Raw genomic sequence first — 21,223 nt, 5'->3', positions numbered from 1 at the left:
GGCCTAAAACCATCTAAAGTATCGGTACGCAAATCGACAAGAAAGATGTCACCTGAATGACTTCAGGCCGGTAGCCCTGTATGATGATGTACCAGGAATGGACAGGAGGAGGAGTACAGAAAAGCAGCATTTTCATCTTTCAACGCTTCGATTTCTTCTGTTAGTGCCTTGGTATTCTTGCTCAGCGCTCTATTTTCCTCCTTAAGGTTACTGACTTCATCATGGATCACCATCGTAATCAGGAAAGCACTAACAGCTCAAATCTAGTGTCGTCAGCAGAGTTCTTGTCATGTACGTCCTTTCCAGTCAACAGGGAAATAAGAACTTGCTATTGCTAAATACTATTCCTGTTAATTTTGACTCAGTACACAGAGGGTGTCAACATGCATAAAGTCGTGCCTTGATTGGATGGCGAATGTGACGTGTACATTGTCCGACTTTATACACCCGTACATAACCTGAATCCCTTACGTTCCAGGCGAGGCATGCTTCATTTTGGACATAATACAATACACAAGCAGTCTGGTAGAAAAAAAGAAATATTTATTTTACTGAGAACAATGGCATTATTTCAAAGGAATATTGGTGAATGTTGGAGGTAAAATCATCTTGGGAAGAAAGAGGACTCAAAGAGACCAGAGGTTAAGGCTAAAAACCTGGGTGTCTGTACTTAGGCCAGTGAGCCCATGGGGTCCCAGGCGGGAAGTAAAATGGGCTCTTGCTGCATTACTTCCATGACATCAGGGGAGAGGAACCTCTTGTCCACCACCACCTCATACACATATTCTGAGAACCAATCATCCGTCATGATGAGGTAACCTGCAGGCACGGACACAAGCACAGAACAAGTGACATGATTATGAACTGATGGTTCTATGGTTCAGATTAATCGTTGCCGCCTGGTTCAACACAACATCTTGTTATTTACAATAAAGTACTCAATAACACAACACTCAAATCGCACGGTACAGTGTTTAATTTAATTGAAATGGCGAAATGACAATAAATACCTTCAACAAAACTGAAAAACCAACAATGATCCAAACAATACCTCTGCTCCGCTCGTCTTTATGGTGAACATTGACGTTTTGTTGTATGTAAAGAAACGAGGTGGGGAGAGATAACATAATCCTACATTTTGAGACAAAGATGCAACACCGTGCTTCTTTTCTTGCTTGCATGTGTCTTGGCCCGTTCATGGCAAAGGATGAAAGTCTTATGAAAGACAAACTCAAGATGTTAGAAGCAGGTGGACAGCCTTTGGTCTGAGAGACCAGACCTTACGCAGAGTTCAGTTTATTTTCTCTCATTCCCTTTCCTTGCAAGTTCTGAGAATCCCACACACAGTTGAGTTATCAATGACATCACCATGACCGTCATTGATATGAACCACTGGGAAGCCACGTGTTGGGTATGTATTGGGTGTCATTATTTGTTTTTAGGGAAGGTTGACTGTCTCCTCTGACAGCAGGAGGAGGACGGTGGCAGCCATCTCACTTGCCACACAACGAGAAGCATTTACAGCAGACGTGTCCAACGTGAAGCACGAGGCACATTGTAAAAAAAAAAAAAAAAAATGTTTTGCAATTAAATATACAATTATAATTATAGAATTTAACCCGAAAACTTAAAAAAAAAAAACTAAAGCAGAAAATATGGAAAAATCAGGAGTCATTTGACAAGAATAAAGTCAAAATATTAACAGACAAAAGGTTACGTAATCTAACACAAAAGTCATCATTTTACAAGAATAAAAGTTGTAATAACTTCATTTTAGTAGCACAAAGTTGAAATATTCAAGAAAAAAAATACTTTTTTGAAAGTCATAAAATGAAAAACAAACAAAACAGCAAATTAAGTTGGAATTTTGGGAAAATTTGGTTGTGGCAAAAGTTCTAATTTTATGAGAGTAAAGTCAAAATCTTACGAGAATAAAGTCATAATTACGAGAGGAACATTTACAAGAAGAAAGTTGAAATGGTTGAGAAAAAAAAAGTAAAAATATTAGGAGAAAAAAAAAGACATTTTTGTAGCACAGTGTTGAAAGATTTTTTTTTTGTTCAAGTCCTAATATTATGAGAAACAAAACAAAATAAAGTTGTAATTTTTTGAAATTATGTTGAGGAAAGTTATAATATTGGAATAAATTCAAAATGATTAAAATAAAGTCATAATATTATGGGAAAAAAATACAGAGAATATCGAAGGAGAAATATATATAAATATGTTTAAAACCCCCCCCACAAAAAACCCAGCAAAAATGGAGAAAAAAGAGCAAAGACCGAAGTTCATATTAAAAGGCTTTTTCACCTAAATCACAAGGCTGAGATGCAGTTTTTTCTTGAAATATATAACTTCTTAGCATATCTGCATGTGTTGCTTTACAAACTATCAAAGTGTCCCCTGCAACCTTTCATTTTTTAGTATGTGGCCCTCGGTGGAAAAGGTTTGGACACCCCTGACTTACAGGAATAGAAGGGAGAGTTTTGAGTCTCACTTCTTACTTGACTAATCATCAGAAATATTTTGGGGAGGGTCCTTTTCTGTGCCCCTCTGTACACATTTGGAGTTTGGTGTGGAAGAATATCATAAACCTTTGGTATGAACTAGAATGGAGATTTTGTTTTTGTGTTAACAGGTCGTAGTAGTGGTTATTCTCACGATAGTCCCTCATTTATGACTTGCAGTGGAGCTCACCTCAGGCTAATGTCCAGTTTTATTAAAATAATAATGAAAAACCCCAATGTTTTGTCAAGCATTTGTCCACAACTATGCAAAAGTATCAGCGATGGCAGATATGTGAGCGCTTTAATAATGTGGACACAGAAAGTTAAACCTCTCCTAAGAGACTCTTCTGGCTTAGAGAAATTATGAAAAGGCCGAAAGGGAGATACACAGTAACTTCTCATCTATCATTCTATTAGCAAAACTCCCTGAATGGATTCTACCTGTACAATGTTGCCATTCATGGTCTGTCTCAAGACTTCCTAATGCACGCTCTCACTCCAAACACCGCTTTTCCCCTTTCAGCTTTTGTCAACAAACCAGGCCCCCAGATTCCCAAGAGAATGACACTTTCCCGAAACAAAGCTTTATTAATTTGGCTACAGAATGGCTGGACCGCTTGCCCTTCCTCATCTGCTGATGTTTATTATGAAATAAGTTACGAGTGAAATACTATTGACGTTACTAAGTGGGTTTTCACATATTTTCCTAAACAGTCACTACGGTTTGTGGGTTCAAACACATATTGTCAGAGTTTATACTATGCTATGTTGTACTGTATGTGTGTGTTGCCAGATGACACATGACTGACCTGAAATACTCTCCTAGAATTTGCAGTGGAATGCCAAGCCCAGCGATAAAGAGGATGAAGGGGTCAGGGGAAGATGAACCAACCACAGGGATGAAAGGACGGAGGGAATAACAAGAGCAGACAGTAAAGTCTGGTGCAGTGGCGGAAAGAAGTTGCTGGGAAGTGGGGCCTGTTGCATGAAGGCATTCTGGCCTCTGATAAGGACATCTGTTGCATCTCCCTGGACTCCAGCTAACTCAACTATCTTGGATCACATACATTTCAAAATCAATTAACATCGTGCATAAAGTTAAGTGCGGGGCAGGGACCTCCCCTACATGCACAACACGGTCCACAGGGGAGCTCCATTTTGAGCAAGGGGCCGCATTTTCGGCAAATGCAGAAAGGATGCGCATGGCTGCCGCGAGGGATGGAACAACAAGTCGGCCCGAGGCAGGAGAGAAAGAAAGATACGGAATATGACGACAAGTAATCCCACACCTCTCAGTACCAAGTGGTGTAAATCGGTGGTTCCCAAACTTGTTACAGTTGCGTACCCCTTCACACATTTGACTTGAAGCCATGTACCCCCTACTCCTGGACACTTGAAAACTTTAAAGGTTTTTATCTTAATTAACTTGAACTAACATAATTAATTGGTTAATTCATTTTATAGTAATTCCCCGCCAAAAATGTGTACTTTGCACGGTCACACTTTGATAAAAGTTTGACATGCGCACTGACAAATAAATAAGTAATCATCCGACATATCTTTTATTCCATTTGCATCCTTCTGTATGAATGGGTTGAATTTGAGCTTCACGAGGTATGGTCAGAGGAGTGAATACGCGCGAGTCACTTAATAATTTCTTGTGTCCATCCTAGTAGATTGATCATTAAAATTCAAACTAAATTTGAGCTTTGAGAATGTTTTAAATATGACAAAATGTTCATACCTGTCTGAGAAAAGTGTTGTGCACATCATTTGCTCTAAGCAACAAATGAATTCTCAAATATGACAATGAAAAATGTACATTATGAGATACTGCGGGTGAGAAAGAGGCAGAAGAAAAAAAAAGAAATCGAAAATAATCAAATGAATTTGACTTTATATAAAAACACAACCCACATCCAGAAAGTACACATTTTGGTTACCTTTGTTCCCACGGTCATCGCCCCAGGAGTTTTCCACCCTCCACTTTTCATAGCCCTCTTTTCCATCCTGAGAGACAGATGGAGAAGATGATGGAGAGATTGCAGCAAAGAAAGTGTCCTGACAGCTGGTGTCGCTTAGAAAACGGGGGAAACTGACAGCACCATGAATCACTTCAGCCAATTAACAAAGGGTAAACTTGGATGCAATAAACCCTGGGAAAATGAATCCGGATATTTCCACTGTTGCTTTCAGTCACGACAAACTGCAGTCAGGATGAACCTTGAGGAGACATGTTTGCTCGTGCCCACCTTGTCTGTGACGGCAGTGAGAATCATTGCGTGGGTCATGAGAGAGTCTCCACATATCACGCGCTCAGCCTTGGTGAGGTTCTTCACTGAAACTCCAAACACCAGCTCGTGGTTGAAGCTGCAAGCACACAAGCAGACATTTTGAAATCATGCGCTCGGATCAGTCCGCACTCAAAATACTTAGATCATTTAACTAGGGCCAAGTACACAATCTATAAACATCAGTTTTAAAGGGAATAAATTGATTCAAGTACTTGAAAGTTGTCAATGTGGCTTTTCGATCCTGAAACATGATACAGTTCAGTAGATGGATTGAAGGCAGTGTAAATATAGTACAATGAAAAAAGAAAAAGCTTGATTCCACATGTGCAAACTCCATAACTTAATTCCTCTCCCCCCGTTTTTGACTATGAATTCCTGGTTATCATTGACACCCACAGAAAAGAACTATCTTCAAAAGAAACAGCCAAAAATCTTGCATGAAGCTGGTTTGATCAGTGAGCAGATTTAAGCCTGGCGCCTGTAACTCTGACAAATAGCGGTGCACCCGGAGGGCAAAGACAGATGCATCATTGAAGCAGATGAGATCCGCTCTTGGCATGTGACGCTGCCACAGTGACGCAACACGAACATCAGTGATGCAGCATTGTCAAATTAAGGTAGGCCGATTTAGTGTCGTATTCGATTTTCGGTTGTTAAATGGCTCTTGGTCTTGACAGGTTTCTGGAACATTGCCCGCAAGGCTTAATCTCACACCGTGCAACCTTTAAAGTTTGGACCAAAATGTTTGGGAAACACTTTGTGATGTCAGGTGAGACCCCCGTATATCGACAACCCCACAAGATCTCAGTTCAGCAAGCACAAAATGACCCCATGGACGTGCCCCCCCCAAAGGAAACCACAAAGTGACTACTTTTGCAGTAGTACAGCCTGTGGTCCATGGTGATAGCTGTCAACTTCACTTTTTCCAGCAAAGCTGCTTTTACACAAAAGCAACACATACTAAGGCAATACAATTAGTTTCCTGCAGTTTGGCCCCTGAGGCACCACTTGCAACCTTTACTGACATTTACGGACTATAAATCACACTTTTTTTTTTCCTCCATAGTGTGGCTGGGTCTGTGACTTATAGTCTGATGCGACTTACATATAAAAAAATATATATACCGTAATTTCTGGTGTAAAAGCCAAGACTTTTTTCTTAAAAACTTTGAGCCCTGCGGCTTACACAGCAGTGGGACTAAATTTATGAGCATGTTCTAATCTCGTGACATCTCCTTTGCTTCAGAACTGCTGCTAATCATTCAAACACTGTGCCGCTCGCGAGTCAGTGAAGAAACGTAGTTCTTTCTTTCGCAGAAGCCAATCACAAGCTATAAGGGAACTCAAGACGAGCTTGTCAATCCAATGGAAACCGCAGGGGGTCATTACTCGATAGAACAGTCTGACTCACGGCGTCATCTTACAAAGAACGCTAAAATCATCACACAGCAACGCAACACTCTAAAGGTAGCTAGGAAATACAAGACAAGTATTAAAATTAGTTTAAAATAACAAACAGCAATTTTAACTTCTTGTGATTTTACCAGCAGTGATGAAGTGATGAATTATGGAGATTATAAAGAAGAAGAAAAAAAAAAAACATTCTTGTTGGCCATTATTGCAACATGTTGACAAGACCTTACACAAAACACTTTCTAATCACCAAATTGCACCAAGCGTCAGCGTTCTACTCACACGTTCATGTCGTTAATCCCCAGCTTGCCGTGGAAATGTTTATCCACGTCACATCCAAACCACACTGCCTAAAACAGAAAGCGCTGCCATCTTTAAATAATAATCCAAATGCACACTAAAGTTGTGTCTGCTTATGCCAACATACTTCTCCGTCTTTTATGGACTCTGCTGCAGCCTTTTTAAGGAGCTGGATGGGCTGATTGTTGTAGAGCGTCTTGCGACCGTCCACCATGTTGCCCAGGTACTCCACACTGTACAGCTTCCCGTAAGGATTTTGGGGTCGAGGGTCATTCACAAGGCAGATCTGATGATGACATGCACATATAAGCTCAGAGCCTGCACAGCTGCTAATGGAGGTCCCAAACGTATGTTCCACATGTTCCATGTAGTGAGAGGAACAAATGGAAGCGGTTTTAGGGCCCTACATACTTTGTCCTGAATGTTGTATAGGGGTTTGACGTGCTCCCTGTAGAACTCCTGGGGGCTGAGGGGGCCTATACGATGGAAGTTCTTTTCCTTGTCCCTGTACTCCCAACAGATGGTGTCAGGTGGGTTACCGAGACATACGCTTGCCACCCGGAACACCTACACAGCAAAAACATACATTTTTAGACATACATTTTGTTATTGCACTTGATGTACTGCATGTGTTAGAATTACAACTCAGTCTTATACTACTTAAAATTATCAGTCATTAGGAAAAAAATCATCACCCAATAATATTTTAATAAGCACAAAACTAAACCTCAAACACAGGTGTGGCCCCACAAATACTCAACCATCAACCGTCACTTATCCCACTCATTTGTTCTCCTTTTTTTTTTTACCATAACATTTCCCTCATAACACCGTCTCCGTCATTTCCCTATTTGCACCCCACACCCTTTTTTTCTTGTGCGTCTTCCTGCTGCGCTGAAGTTCACACTGATTTCCTGTGGGCTTATTCGTACTGTTTGGACTGTGTCGTCTGTTAATCTGGCCCTTCTAACCTCTGATACAGCTATCTCAGGAATTTTCCCTCATGCTATGCACCCCTCCCATCCTCTTTTTCTCCTCTTCTAGAACTCAACATACAAAATTGATGTCAGAAACAATACAATGGGTTTGAGGAATGAAAATGCAGAGCACTCCCATTTGTGCTGGAAGGTAAAGGACGTACAAATGTGTTGGTTATAACCGCTGACAGAGCGCTGTAGAATGAAATGTACCCAATATCCACACTGTGCTGTATTTGTATGTACTTGCATCACTAAGGAACCAATAAAGAATCTACTTAAATGATCACTTTCAACTGGGCCACACCAGCTTCTCTCCTGTGAGGCCAATTCCCCAGAACTCGGATGACTACGCATCAACAGCTGGGAGTTGTTCAATCATGACTGTTGGGAGTCATGCAAACAATGCTCAGTGCATTGTGCCTTGAATGTAAATCTTAGAACACCATGCTGATTCTGCAGCGGCGCCACGGCCAGGCGTCAGTCACGTAGGATCGGCCTGTATGCTTCCTGAGGTCACTTCTTGACACAATGGGGTCAGGAACACAGTCTATGATGTATCATCACCTGGCGCAGTAAGTGCCATCGAGGTTAAATGTAAATGCTTTATTATGAAGATCAGACTTTGGCATCATTCTACATTTGAAGGGATATTACTTTTGGGCCTGCATGTGGAGCAATGCAGTCCATCTTACTATTCCTTGTGTAATTATTCTAATCTAATTTTTCTTCTTCTTACAGGTGTCTCTTATTTTTACATTTTTATTTGCAATTAATTCATAACAAATCGTGCTGTGAAGAACTCCCACATTATATCATAAAAAACAACTTGTGTCATTGGTGACTAAAGTGCCATTTACATTTCGTAGCATTCGCTGAAAGTCGAAAATGGGTCAGTAGATTAGGAACCCACCTTAATAACCCAAAGCCCAAAAGCCACCAAGCATGTCTCAAACACCGGGGGTCTCACTTATAAAGCTTGCGTACGCACAAAATAGGGCTGAAAAGTTGCGCACACTGTTTTCCACGCCAAGTATGATAGCTATAAAAACACAACTTGACGTCAGAATATATACTGTATACACACACACACACACACACACAAACACGTCAAGTATGTCATCAATAGCAACCGTTATTTACCATGCACACGGGCCTTTTTTGTGTGGACAGCGTCAGGGTCGTGTGCATAAACTTACTCTTGCCTTTTCCACAAATTATTTCTTTTGTTGTGCTTTGAAATAACACACATTAGTTCCTCATAGAATAATTCTAATATACCTAATAGTTTGATGGTGTTAATGTCATCATTAAGTTAAATAATTTCAAGATTCAAGATTCAAGAGTTTTATTGTCATATGCACAGTAGAACAGGTAGTTCTGCTATGCAATGAAATTCTTGTTCTGTTCATTCTTCCAGCAGAAAGAAAGAATCAAAATTCCAAATATCCGTCTGGAATTACAGCAATTAATTCTCCATATAACTCTTTCACCTTTAAATGAAAGGGATTTTGCTAAGCTCATCTTCATCTAAAATGTAGTATCAATTAGGAAAAATGTACCAACATGCTCACTGAAAATGGAAGTGTGCCTTGATATCGGACGACTTTTTTTTTTGCCTCTGTTGGATCTTCTCCATTCACACAGAAGAAGGCAGTGGACGTGCTGTCATGCAATCTTTGTTTTGCTATGCCACTACAATGTCTTCCAAATATGATACTTTTTCCAGGATTTCAACCTCCATTTCCGTGAAAGCCCGCGTCTTCACCCTCGTCGTCGTCCCACCTGCCTTGATTCCAATGCAATCAAGGCCCTATGGACACCACATTCATGAGTCACATTGCATCGACCTTTGCGTACGCACACTTCTCCTCAAGGTGAATCTATGAACCACAAATTTCGTGAATGTGTGCGTACGCCACCTTTTTTTTTAGGTCTGAATATTTTTGTCAGGACACACATTTTGGATACACAGACTTTTAGTCAGATTTCCACGCACGGTTTTATAAGTGAGGCCTCAGGTCAGTGGTTAGCAACAGGCTGCAGGCCCAATCTAAATTTCTGGTGGAATATTTTTCTAGTTCTATATTATTTGCTGACGATCCCACTCATTCTGCTTCTCTGTTGCAACAGAAAATGTCTGCATGCCATATGCTGATGTATGCTGATTAACTGCATAACACAGCAAATGATTTGTAACATGTGTTGCCCATGTGTTCACTTGTTTAAACAAAAAAACAACCAACTAAAACTTTTGAGTTCGTGGAACAATACGAGTGCGGTCAACAAGCTAATGAAAATAATGTTTAAAATAAGCTAGATTTTGATGATACTTTTGGAAACTTACTGCATGCATTTATGTAGAGTTAATGTTAAAAACAATTAAATGTGCCAGAACATCTGTGTTTGATGTCACACGTTTGGACACACCTTCTTAATTACAGATGACAAAAATAGTGAGTAAGTATGTCCATACCTGTTTAATGCTTTGTAGTCAAAGCCCATCACCCAATTCTCAATATTGATGAAGATATATCTATATTTATATTTATAATATGTACATTGGCCAAATACTGTTGAGCCACTGAAAACCGAGGTAATTTCCACGAAATAGCTACCATTCATTGGTGGTAAATGCCAAATGTTTGTGGAAAACTCTTGAATTAAAGCCAAAAGCCTCAACTTCAGTCACATGCTAATTTAATTTCGTTGGTATTGGTGGTGTATAATATGTATATATAAAGAAAAGAAGTCACTTTTGATACTCCATCATGCATGTGAGCACGTGAACATGCATGTGCATGAGGGGCAACAGAGAAATAAATCGGATAAAAAGAAATTATGTGGAAATAAAGTAACCCTCTTGGTTTCTAATGTAATTCACTTTGTGGTTACTGTTAATCCACAGAGCCTTTGTGAAGAAAAACAGTGGTCACCCCCTATCCTCAGTGCACATTACAGTGTGTGACCAAACCACCAAATACTTAAATAGGAGTTTGGTTTGATCAGAGTTCATTAACCAATAATTCCATGCACTATCCCTGCAGTTTCTTGTCACGCGTGGAAGTATAGGCTAAACATGATGAAAACCAGGGTGCGTTCGCGGCAAAGACATCAGGAGGGTGGACAACGTCACATAGATACTTTCCAAAGTAAAAGTGATGGGGCACTTTGACGTCGTGAAACATGTGCTCCCAGTGAAGCAAACATGAGGAGGACATACTACTATACTTGCTTGAAAGAGTCCAAGAATTCATACTATGAGAACGGTTACTGCGGGCATGTAGCATGTACATACACGCACATGCACACAGGAAAATGTTTTGAAACCAAACAAATGATCCTTGAATAACATCCGCTTGAAAAAAAAAAACAAAAAAACAAAAACAAAAAAAAACTAGATCATTTTCACTTGTTGCCTCCTACATGAAAAGGCAAACACTGATCAGGAAAATGAGACATTTCATTATATTTTCAATAACTGCTACTGTCAAAAAATAGAGACCCATGTTCTCCAACTCAATTCTCATGACACGACCGAATCCTCCATCACAGCTGGCCCTGACTGCAGAGTGTTTCGCAAAACAAACCACTTCCAGGTGGACAAACAAACACTGACTGTCATCAGCTTCTCCAACCAGACACGCAACGCTGTGTGTCTCAGCTTTTGTGCTTACAAAAAGTGTGTATGTGAGAATTGCGTGACTGTTTAAACAAGTTACAGGCCACCAGCAGAATACAACAAAACAGCCAACAACAAAGGATGCTTAACAAGACTGTTGTGTTGTGAGATTGTCTCAATGGGAGACTGATTGACAGATGGCACATGAAAACACACACAAAACGTGTAACATCATATAAGAAGGATCAAATATTTGCAAGCTTTTATGGATATGACAAATGTTTGTTTCTTTGAAGTCAATGTATTCTCAGCTCAGGCAGAAAACGTACAGTGTAGATTTGATTCTACTCTGCTTTATCGTCTCTCTTCCAATATAGCAATGTATAAATACGTATATGCGTGTGCACACACTTGCATACCAAGTCACTTCTAATTACTACAATACTTCCGATCTAATCCTGGACAAGTCTGATGCATGCGTAAAAATAAAATATATACCTAAATAAGACTAATTGTTAGTATCCACAAGTACTCATCTCATCTACTCAATTACTGATTATATGAAGGCATTGAGGTACCAGACAGCAACAACACAACTCAGTGAAATATTATTTAACAGCCCCCTCTTCTGGCTAAAATGGAACATTGTTATAATGAGGTTGAACTAAACCTTGGATTACACTTGGTCTTTTTTTTTTTTGATTGATGATTTAATCCTGGATAATGGGGGGGGGGGGGGGGGGGGGGGGGGGGGGGGGGGGGTACAGGAGTACCATAGTTTTACTAAGATGGCTTTGACGTTAACTGTAATTGCATCCTGTAAAATGATTTGCAGGGGAAGTCATTATTGATGTGCTGTTTGCAAAATACGTACACAATTTGTGCAACACAAGTAACATTGACGAAGTACAGGAATTTACAAATGTTTGGGAATTTACAAAGCATTACCTTTCGTGTTCGCTGCGATCATGCGTTTTAATTGTGTGTGGGAAGCCTTCTGTTTCGTTCTTTGTTTTGTTTTGTTTTTTTTTTTTTTTACCTGTCCTGTTTGGCATCTTAATCATGCAGCATGGGTGGACGGTATGCTTATGCTGTCATAACTAATTTGCGGTGCAACGATTGTTGCCTTGCAACAGGTGTGTCAACTTCTGTTTAGCTTCTAACACACACACACACACACACACACACCCCCACACACACACACACCAGCTACAAAGCAAGATGTTAGGAGGCAGAATTACTCCACGTGAATAAAATGTCACGTTAATTATGTATTGACGTGTACCTACTGTATTTCGGTGAGTTCAAGGTTTTATTTGCTACTATTTTTCCATGCACTTACCATTGTACAGTTATCTTTTTACATGTTTTTGTGATTGAACACTGCACAAATCAGCAAGTTTTGAAAGCATCTAAATTTAAAATGTTGACTCTTGTCAGGTTTCTCGTCAGCAGGTGTCATATACCGTACAGTCGTCGTCCCTCGCCACATTCCGGTTTGAATTTCGTGGCTTCATTCTATCACGATTAAAAAAAATATATAATACATCATGCTGTTTCTTGGTTAAATACGGCCTAAAAAAGTATGCATTTTTTACCTATTTTGGGCCTAAATTAAGCATTTTTAAGGATAAAAATGGCTAAATGAACTAATATAAAAATATAAGTCATGAAGAAGACACAGTCCATATGCAGTATTCTACACTGGTCACTAAGTGTCAGTGGGTGAAACATACCGGCACCAGACTTGATCGTCGGAACAATAGGCTTTTATTGCAGTTTGGAATTACCTTATTAGACGTAATCCAGCAAAAACTCAACTCTGAATCCACGACGTCACTTCCTGCCTCACACCCGGAACACATTCATTGCAACACACGAGTATGAGTTTTATCTATGTATTAAATAGCTTATTTTCTCTGATTATAGCTACTATATTGGGTAATATGAGTATAAAGGTGATTATTGGGGTGTTATTTCATATCTAGAAAGCTCCAAAAATGTTAAAAAATGTGTTTAGAAATGTATTTCAAAAACAGGTCTTCTATGCTATACTCATAAATTAACCAAGATAAACAAGGGATTACAGTATATGATTATCTATCCATCTTCAGCCAATCAGGATACAGAAGACAACGGGCGATGCAGACAGACGAGAAAGGGAAGAGAGAGACACTCAACTTCCCACTATGCAATTCTTCTTAAAGAGCCAGGCTTGGCCTGCAACAGCGTTCATACACTGTAAAAAAAAAAAAAAAATAAAAAAGCAAATCCGCGAAAGGTGAACTGTGATAAGAGTGAGGGAACACTATTCTAAATCACACCACAAATTGAACTACAGTATAACCATGTAAATGATTAGTCCTACCCTAAAAGTATTTTGAACTCACGTTTTTTTCCAATTTTATCCTTTATTAGATGGACTTTTTTATTGGATGTACCTTTAATTGGATTAGGGACCTGACCAATGGAGGTTTGTTGGTCATGCTGTGTAACAAAAAAGTAACTTCAGCAATGCTTTGGTTGCATTATTATTATGCTTTGAAGAGCTATTTATATATATATATATATATATATATATATATATATATATATATATATATATATATATATATATATATATATATATATATATATATATATATACACATACATACATACATACATACATACATACACACTGTATATTAAAAAGTATTGGGATTGGATCAGCAAGACTATAAAAAATAAAAATTTAAATCGGATCGGAAGCCAAAAACTATTGTGAAGAATTGCAAATCCTTCCAATGTGTAATTGGAAGGACTTTTCTCTGTTTCACATCCGAATATTACCATCAAAACAAGTAGTTGTGCTTTTTCAGCCTCACCTCCTCTATCATGGTGTTGATGACCTCAGAGATTTCCAATTTAGTTGAATCACTGGCCACCATGTTCCTCAGTCTGAAGCAGTACTCTCTCAGCTGTGAGACACAATTCAACAAAAAGCATCTGTCAAGCCTTCTTAGGGGCGTTCTCTGACCTGTGCATCTTACGTAAGTCTCAATCAAAAAGAACTTGCACACCTTATGATTGAGAATGCTGTTCATTCTGCGTGAGGCTTCTGAGCTGTGTGACTCTGGGAAGCATTTCTTTGGGATGACGCCATACTTTTCTGGAGATGACAACAAACACATTTATATTTTGTAGGTGATGGGTGGAAGAATGTAATCTTTCACTAATCTGAACACATTGTATTGTATTGTATTTATCATTTTCATCCTGTGGATGTTCTGCTGTACGCTTCATTAGGTATTCATCCACAATCTAAACCAAGTGTGTCCATGTCACGATCAACGAAGGCAGTGGGGGTCGATCGCATGTGTTAACCATGTCATAAGCAGCAAAGATTAAGTGGTGAACAGACGACTCAATAAGCAAATGCAACTTTCATCTATATTATTCAGATTACGGATAAACTAACTTAGCGCCAAGGCAGAACCAAAGTTATCCGCTCACTTGCAGCGGATAGTTATGTAGGAAAAAAGTCAACTGTTTGAGGGCTCTGCTCCGTATCCTGAACTCCACTGTAGAAATGTGTGTTTTCTACACGTTTGTTTGTGGCACTATTAGTTCATGATTTATTGGAAAATTTACCATTTGCTGAAACCTTTTTCATATGTTGCCTTGACTTTGGCTGCATTGTCTTGTGCATAATCATTTTCATTTCTTGTATATCTGTAACATTTGATAGCAAATGTTAACCAGATGTAATACATGAACTGTATGTATAATGAGCGCTATGTTGCTATTTTGATTGACATACTACTCAGGTAATGTACAGAACTACTGAGGAATTATGTGGAGTTATCTTTATTGCCATATTTAATTGAATTGTGAATTATTGAATCATCAACTATTTCGATGACGTGTAAACTTTGAAACTGTGAATGTGAAATACTAATTAGTATTTAGTAGGGGCGTCAGGCGTTCTCGTTTAGAAAAAAAAATTGTCTCGCGATAATAAATAAATCGCAAATGAAAATGAACTGGACAATATTGCCGGCCTCCATAAATTGTGCATGTGTAGGAGGTTGTAAATGCTATAAACAGGCACCCCCACACAATTATTGTTAATAACTGAACCTTACTAACTACTATTTTGTATGTACAGTACTGTATTTCATTTTGACAGTGTAATGACAAGTTTGCGCCAGCAGAGGGTGCGTCATGGTGATGAGCGGTTGAGCAGTGAGACTGGAGATGACCAACACACGTGCTCAATCGTGAGAAGCCGCAAACTTTGGATCTCTATTGTAGTACAGTCACTTTTGACTACACAGTGCTCCCTATCCTGTGTGACCTTTGCTACTTATCCAGATTCCCCACATGGTTAGGGAGAATGAACAGAATAACAATTTCATTGCATAGTACCTGTTGTGCTGTGCATATGACGATAAAAACCCTTGAATCTGGAATGATTCCCTACATGTGTCTGTTTCCTTGCATTTCACCTCTCGCCTCCAAATAGGCAGGCAGGAAGAGAGGTGCATTGGTCTCAGCACCTAGACCACATGTGTCAAACTCGTGCCCTGGAGGGCCGAGACGCTGCAGGTTTTCTCTCCAACCAGTTTCTTCAGCAGGTGATTTAATTGATGAGCTCCTTCCCTCAAACTGAAGGTGTTGATCATTAAAATCACCTGCTTTAGTGACAGAAAACCTGCAGTGTCTCGGCCCTCCATGGCACGAGTTTGACACCCCTGACTTAGACGAATATGGTGTGCGTTCACAGAGTGTTGTTTAAGACATTGCAAAAGAAAGGCTGCTCTTTCATAAGAGTTGTAAAGCCAGCATATGAAGAAATGCTGCCAGCCTCATTATATTGCCATGTGCATGCGTCTGTGTTTTCCTTGTCTCTCGCCTCCAAACAAGCAGGAAGAGGGTTCACTCTGTACATTGGTTTAGCACCTTGGTGCGTTTGCTCCATCGAACAACAGCATGAGCCCTTTTGTCAGTCATACGGTCTCTTTGTCTCGGTGGGTGGAGGCGGGGCCGCTAGCATACACACAGAGTGCAGAAGAGTGTGTAACGTAGTAGAAATTATAGTAGATTGCAATATATTGCCATATTTCTGATATTTTTTCATTTTACTTTTCTTACAAGTAATGTTACAATGTCTCATCTCATCTTGTTCTCGTAGACCCAGTCTTGTGTATCCGTCTCGTTTTGTGACCTGAGCATCTTGTGACAACCTTATTTATTTCGTCTAAAAAAAATGTTGACAATAATAATATCCCTTTAGTGTCAATTTGTGGGACAATAAACATTTCAAAAAGCACCTGCATTGTTTTGTGTCTCAGTAAAATAAAGAAGTTTGTCCCGTCATATTTTTTCATTGTACTTTTCTTAAAATTAATATTAAAATCTTGTCCTGCAAATTCTAAAATGAATAAATAAATAAATAAATAAATAAACTACAACAAACCAATGAGATTGACCAGCATATCCCACTGTCCTCCATCATTAGCTGGGTTGGAGAGAAGGAATTGGAGAAGGCGTCCATCTACTGGCTCTTTCCTCTGAGCAGTCTCCACAAAGGCTTGGAGGAAGTAGTAACACCTCTCAATCTGGAGAGAGGAACAGCACACAACAGAAAAACAAGGTGTGACAAGTGAATGCAAGAATAAGAGGTGAATCATCCTCCCATAATTCCACAATAGTAGTGTGTACTGCAAAACGTGGAAAAAAAAGCCCTCAATATCTTACCTTGTCCCAAAAAAACAGATAGGACTGACTAAATTCAAACTCCTCGATGTTGAACTTTTTCATGAAGGGAAGTCGCATGACATTGAGACACGAGAAGATCCAACATCTCCCTGGTGAAGAAGAAAATAGAAAGAGGTAATGTCTGAATAACACAACAATCAAGAAGTGGCGAGAAAAGACATGTGCGAGAAAATCTTATTGCTTTTTCTTTTTCTCCTCCAGTGCGTCTTTGTGCTCCCGCAAGGGTGCCAGTGGGATGATGACCACAGAACCATAATTGTTGTTGCTATTGTTCTTGTCTGTCTGTGTTGCCCCCCCTATTGAGGTCCTGCCCCAGGTGGAGGAGTTCAAGTATCTCGGGGTCTTGTTCACGAGTGAGGGAAGGTTGGAGCGTGAGATCAATAGGCGGATCGGCACAGCGTCTGCAGTAGTGCGGTCGCTGTTCCGGACCGTCGTGGTGAAAAGAGGGCTGATTTACCGGTTGATCTACGTTCCCACCCTCACCTATGGTCATGAGCTATGGGTTGTGACGGAAAGAACGAGATTGCGGATCGCCCAGCCGGGAGAAGGCCCCGTGGCAGACGCAGGACACGCTGGAGGGATTATGTCTCACAGCTGGCCTGTGAACGCCTTGGTCTCCTCCTGGTGGAACTGGAGGAGGTGGCCGGGGACCGGGAAGTATGGGCTTCCCTACTAAGACTGTTGCCCCCGCGACCCGTACCCGGATAAGCGGAGGAAAATGGATGGATGGACATGCAAAGCGATCGCCATACGCCTGGTTTACAAATACATCAACAAGTCTTTTCTTTAGTCCTCCCACATGGCATTACCTTGCCTGTGAAAATACAACATACTGCTGCACCTACTTCTACTTATCTTTAAAAGAAAATACAAAAGACTACTTGTATTTATAAAATATGTACATACATACACCATACATTTCAATTGACAGGACTCCCAGTCCCCAGACTATAAAGTAAGCGAAGTCCCGTAATTTCCAGAAGTATAAGCCACACCGGTGTATAAGCCGCACCCAATAAAATTTAGAGGAAAAAACAGATTTGTTCTTACACGTGTCCACGTCATAAAATGGCATATTGTGGCATGCACGACTCCCTGGGGACCAGGCAGCTTTTTATGTGACAGGAGCCAATCATGACCTATGAATAAACTCACGACAAGCTTGTCAATTGGAAATAGCAGGACGTCTACAACATACTGTACTTGTAGAAAATGGCTGCAACTCTGCTTCTGTCCACCAGAGGAAGCCAGAGTACCAAAGGCAGGGAAACGGTGATGGAGGGAAGGTGACGTCATTGCAGCGGCCCAATGAATGCGTTGCTCGGACGCAATGCATTAAGGGAAACCTTTAAAATGTCGTCTTTTTCTTTGTTTTAAAGCCACATTGGGACATGTTTCTATATTTGTACATACATCTTTTGCGAATGAAGTTGAAGTTGCCGTGTGCTGAACGTAGTGCTGTTAGTAAAGTGTCTTTAAAAGATGACACCATGAGTCAGACTTTTATGTTCTTATATTTGGTGTATACATACACTGACCTCCACTGACAACCAATGGGTTGACAAGCTTGTTGTAAGTCGCACTGATGCTCGTGCCAAAGAAAGAGCTCCCGCTTCCTCACTGACTCCCAAGCGGCCCAGTATTTAAATGATCAGTAGTAATTCTGAAGTGAAGGAGAAGTCACGAGATTAGAATTTTGCCATAAATTAGCCGCACCGCTGTACAAGCCGCAGGGTTCGCTTAAAGAAAAAAGTAGCGACTTATACACCGGAATTTACGGTAATGAAGTCTCAATATTAACACAAGTACGCTGGGTAGTTATCACTGCCCATTTCATAGTAGAAGATCCTTTACATTTTCAAGAATACTATTTTTATCCTTCATGACGCTCAATGCGTTCCAACAGTTTGGACAGGGGCGTGCAGGCAATGTTGATTTCTCCACTGAGCATCACACGATGTCTAATTCCACTTTCACTTTCTTTTACACGCTGCCACCTGACGAGTCTGCCTCATTGCCTCGGCAGACATAATGTTAAACTTAAATAGTTAACTAAAAACAACAACGGCTACGTTGCCCTTCAAGGTGTTACTCTGCCAGTGTGCCAATTAATTTGTATTACTCTTGTACGTATTACTCCACTGTGTGCACATAACTAGCACCGTCATTTATAGCAGTTTGGAATACATTCAACTGAGGACCACCTGGTACAGTGTTGAACTCAGCACGGTATACCGATATATCATATTTGTATGATGAAGTGCTGATGCATGGGCCATCCATAATTCTATTATACTTAAGGAAAAAAATGAAGATGAAAAAAAATAGATCACAGACAAGAACAGTCTAGAATTCCTACCTGAGCTTTTTTGGTTAGTGACAGGCTTTCCCTCTGTTGGGATAGCGTGCTGGAAGATGTGTACCGTTTCCTGGACAGTCTGCCGGTGCAGACAGACTTCCAGTGGGTCGATGCATGTTGAAACATTCTGGGCCAGCAAGTAGCGTGGCTCAGCCTGCAGGCGCTTCAGAAAGGTGGCTACCTTCTCCTGACTCAGACCTGGAGAAGCAGCAAGAGGAACGGGTGATTAAAGAAACAAAACACGAGTCTTCACTGCTGAAGCCGTACAACCTAACGATGAGAAATTTCCGTATATTGCCATACCCATGACTCATCTGCACACTTAAGGGATGCACAGTGCCCATTTAAGACCTGAATTGAGTATTCACTCATGTCGCAATAATGCTTGGAAAATGTACAGTCAATAGCCATAAACCAACTGCACTTCCTGATTAGAAAAAGTGTCTGGTGCTTCTATTTTCCTAAATCTATACAGCGATTGTTGTGTGTACATTAAGATGAAAGTAGCATTCATTAAACATGAAAGAAACACCATGGAAGTGTTGTAAACAGATGCGTCAAAATAGTGACAAAGTAGTACAATAGGAGCTGTACGGGCTAAGTGGTCTGTAAGCGCTGAAAGGCTCCAGGAGAACAACCTGGAAAAATGATTGGCGAGGAGTGGTGCACAAATACAATGCTAATAACAGTGCACACAAAGTAATTAAAACACACGTTACATACTGGTCATACAGTACATGTTGCCTAGAGGCGTAACACTTTGGTCAGCTGTGAACTGCCAGTGACACAAAAGTGAAAAGCACAGCCACATCTCGCCCTGGCTTATAAACAACACGAGGAGTATGAATGGCCATCCGAGTGGTTTTCTATGGAGGGAGGCCAAACACAGGGCTGCAGAGTGAATTGCAACTTTCCACATGCATCCAAATTAGTCAAAGGCTTTATTGTGCACATAATTGTACAATAGTAAGGGATGGTCGATGGATGATGAAGAGCCAGTGCATTCGCAGGTATCGACAAGATCATATTGCTATCACTGTCCACATTCTGATGTTTCTACATTATGCTGTAAGCTTTGAGAATATGCTGTATAGCTCTTCTGTACGCTAAAAGTCAAGTTGTCATCCACCCGTTCTGTTGATTGCCTATATTGGCTGTTTGTTAACAACCAATATTTACAGCTCTGATAGCTCTGACCACAAGTTTGTATATAAAAGTTGTCCCCAATATTGTAGTCTGTCCGTTATTGTGTCCATTATTTCTGTTCTATCAAGTAGTAAGCAACTCTGGCTAATTTCCACAGTTGTAGCGATCAATGGCGTTTAATAAATAACAGTTTGTAAAATAATATTTTCGCCTTGACAATACAAATTTGTGAAACTGAATGAAGTAAAGACGCCGTGTTTAAAGGTAGAAAGGCTAGCTGGAGGAATGCTAACTTAACCGATTAGCTTCCCTCACTTGTGATCCTCGAGCTGTCAAGCAAACACACAGTCATCCGGAGTAAAAAATCAAATCAGGACGGAAACAGGACAAAGCGACAATGAACCTACCGGTTTCCATATCTTCTTAGATCTTGAAGAGCGTAATGTACGTCGCAAAATTTCACCGCTTCTTTGTTGATGTCAGACACCTACACGACGTCAATGAGAAAGCAGGGTGCGCTCGTTTATACACCCGCAGCCCACCCTTGACGTGGAGCTGGGCGGAGTTTAAGGTGAACTATTTTAAGGACATGGCTGTCCGCCCGATCCAGACACGCCACACATCGCTACGGAAAGCACCGTTCGCCCATTCAGTGGCCATGGTAAAAGACATAGCATATACAGGCTGTAAATAACATATAAATAAACTAACGCTATTTGCTATTTGTTTGGTAGCAGTTCATATAGACTTTATTTTCTATATTTGTACATCTTGAACGATACAGAAAAATAATATGTATTGATCATAATAAGCTACGATTTAAAAAATCAATTCAATAGCGC

General features: G+C 40.2%; 1 protein-coding gene across 1 annotated transcript; it reads right to left on the bottom strand.

Annotated features, from left to right (window-relative positions):
• Nucleotides 1-531: 531 nt before the first annotated feature.
• Nucleotides 532-20,934, bottom strand: blmh (bleomycin hydrolase). The gene is made up of 12 exons (XM_054795181.1): nucleotides 20,789-20,934; nucleotides 19,236-19,433; nucleotides 16,856-16,965; nucleotides 16,575-16,716; nucleotides 14,176-14,264; nucleotides 13,981-14,073; nucleotides 6,926-7,081; nucleotides 6,642-6,800; nucleotides 6,497-6,564; nucleotides 4,760-4,877; nucleotides 4,451-4,517; nucleotides 532-819 (listed from the first exon to the last, which is right to left on the bottom strand). Exons 1-12 carry the CDS (start codon nucleotides 20,796-20,798, stop codon nucleotides 671-673), a joined length of 1,359 nt encoding a protein of 452 aa, XP_054651156.1. The 5' UTR covers nucleotides 20,799-20,934; the 3' UTR covers nucleotides 532-670.
• Nucleotides 20,935-21,223: the final 289 nt, after the last annotated feature.

The sequence above is a fragment of the Dunckerocampus dactyliophorus genome, chromosome 12, assembly GCF_027744805.1.
Source record: "Dunckerocampus dactyliophorus isolate RoL2022-P2 chromosome 12, RoL_Ddac_1.1, whole genome shotgun sequence".
NCBI lineage: Eukaryota > Metazoa > Chordata > Actinopteri > Syngnathiformes > Syngnathidae > Dunckerocampus > Dunckerocampus dactyliophorus.
Note: the sequence above shows the minus strand (reverse complement) of the source record. Positions and strands in the feature narration are given on the sequence as shown.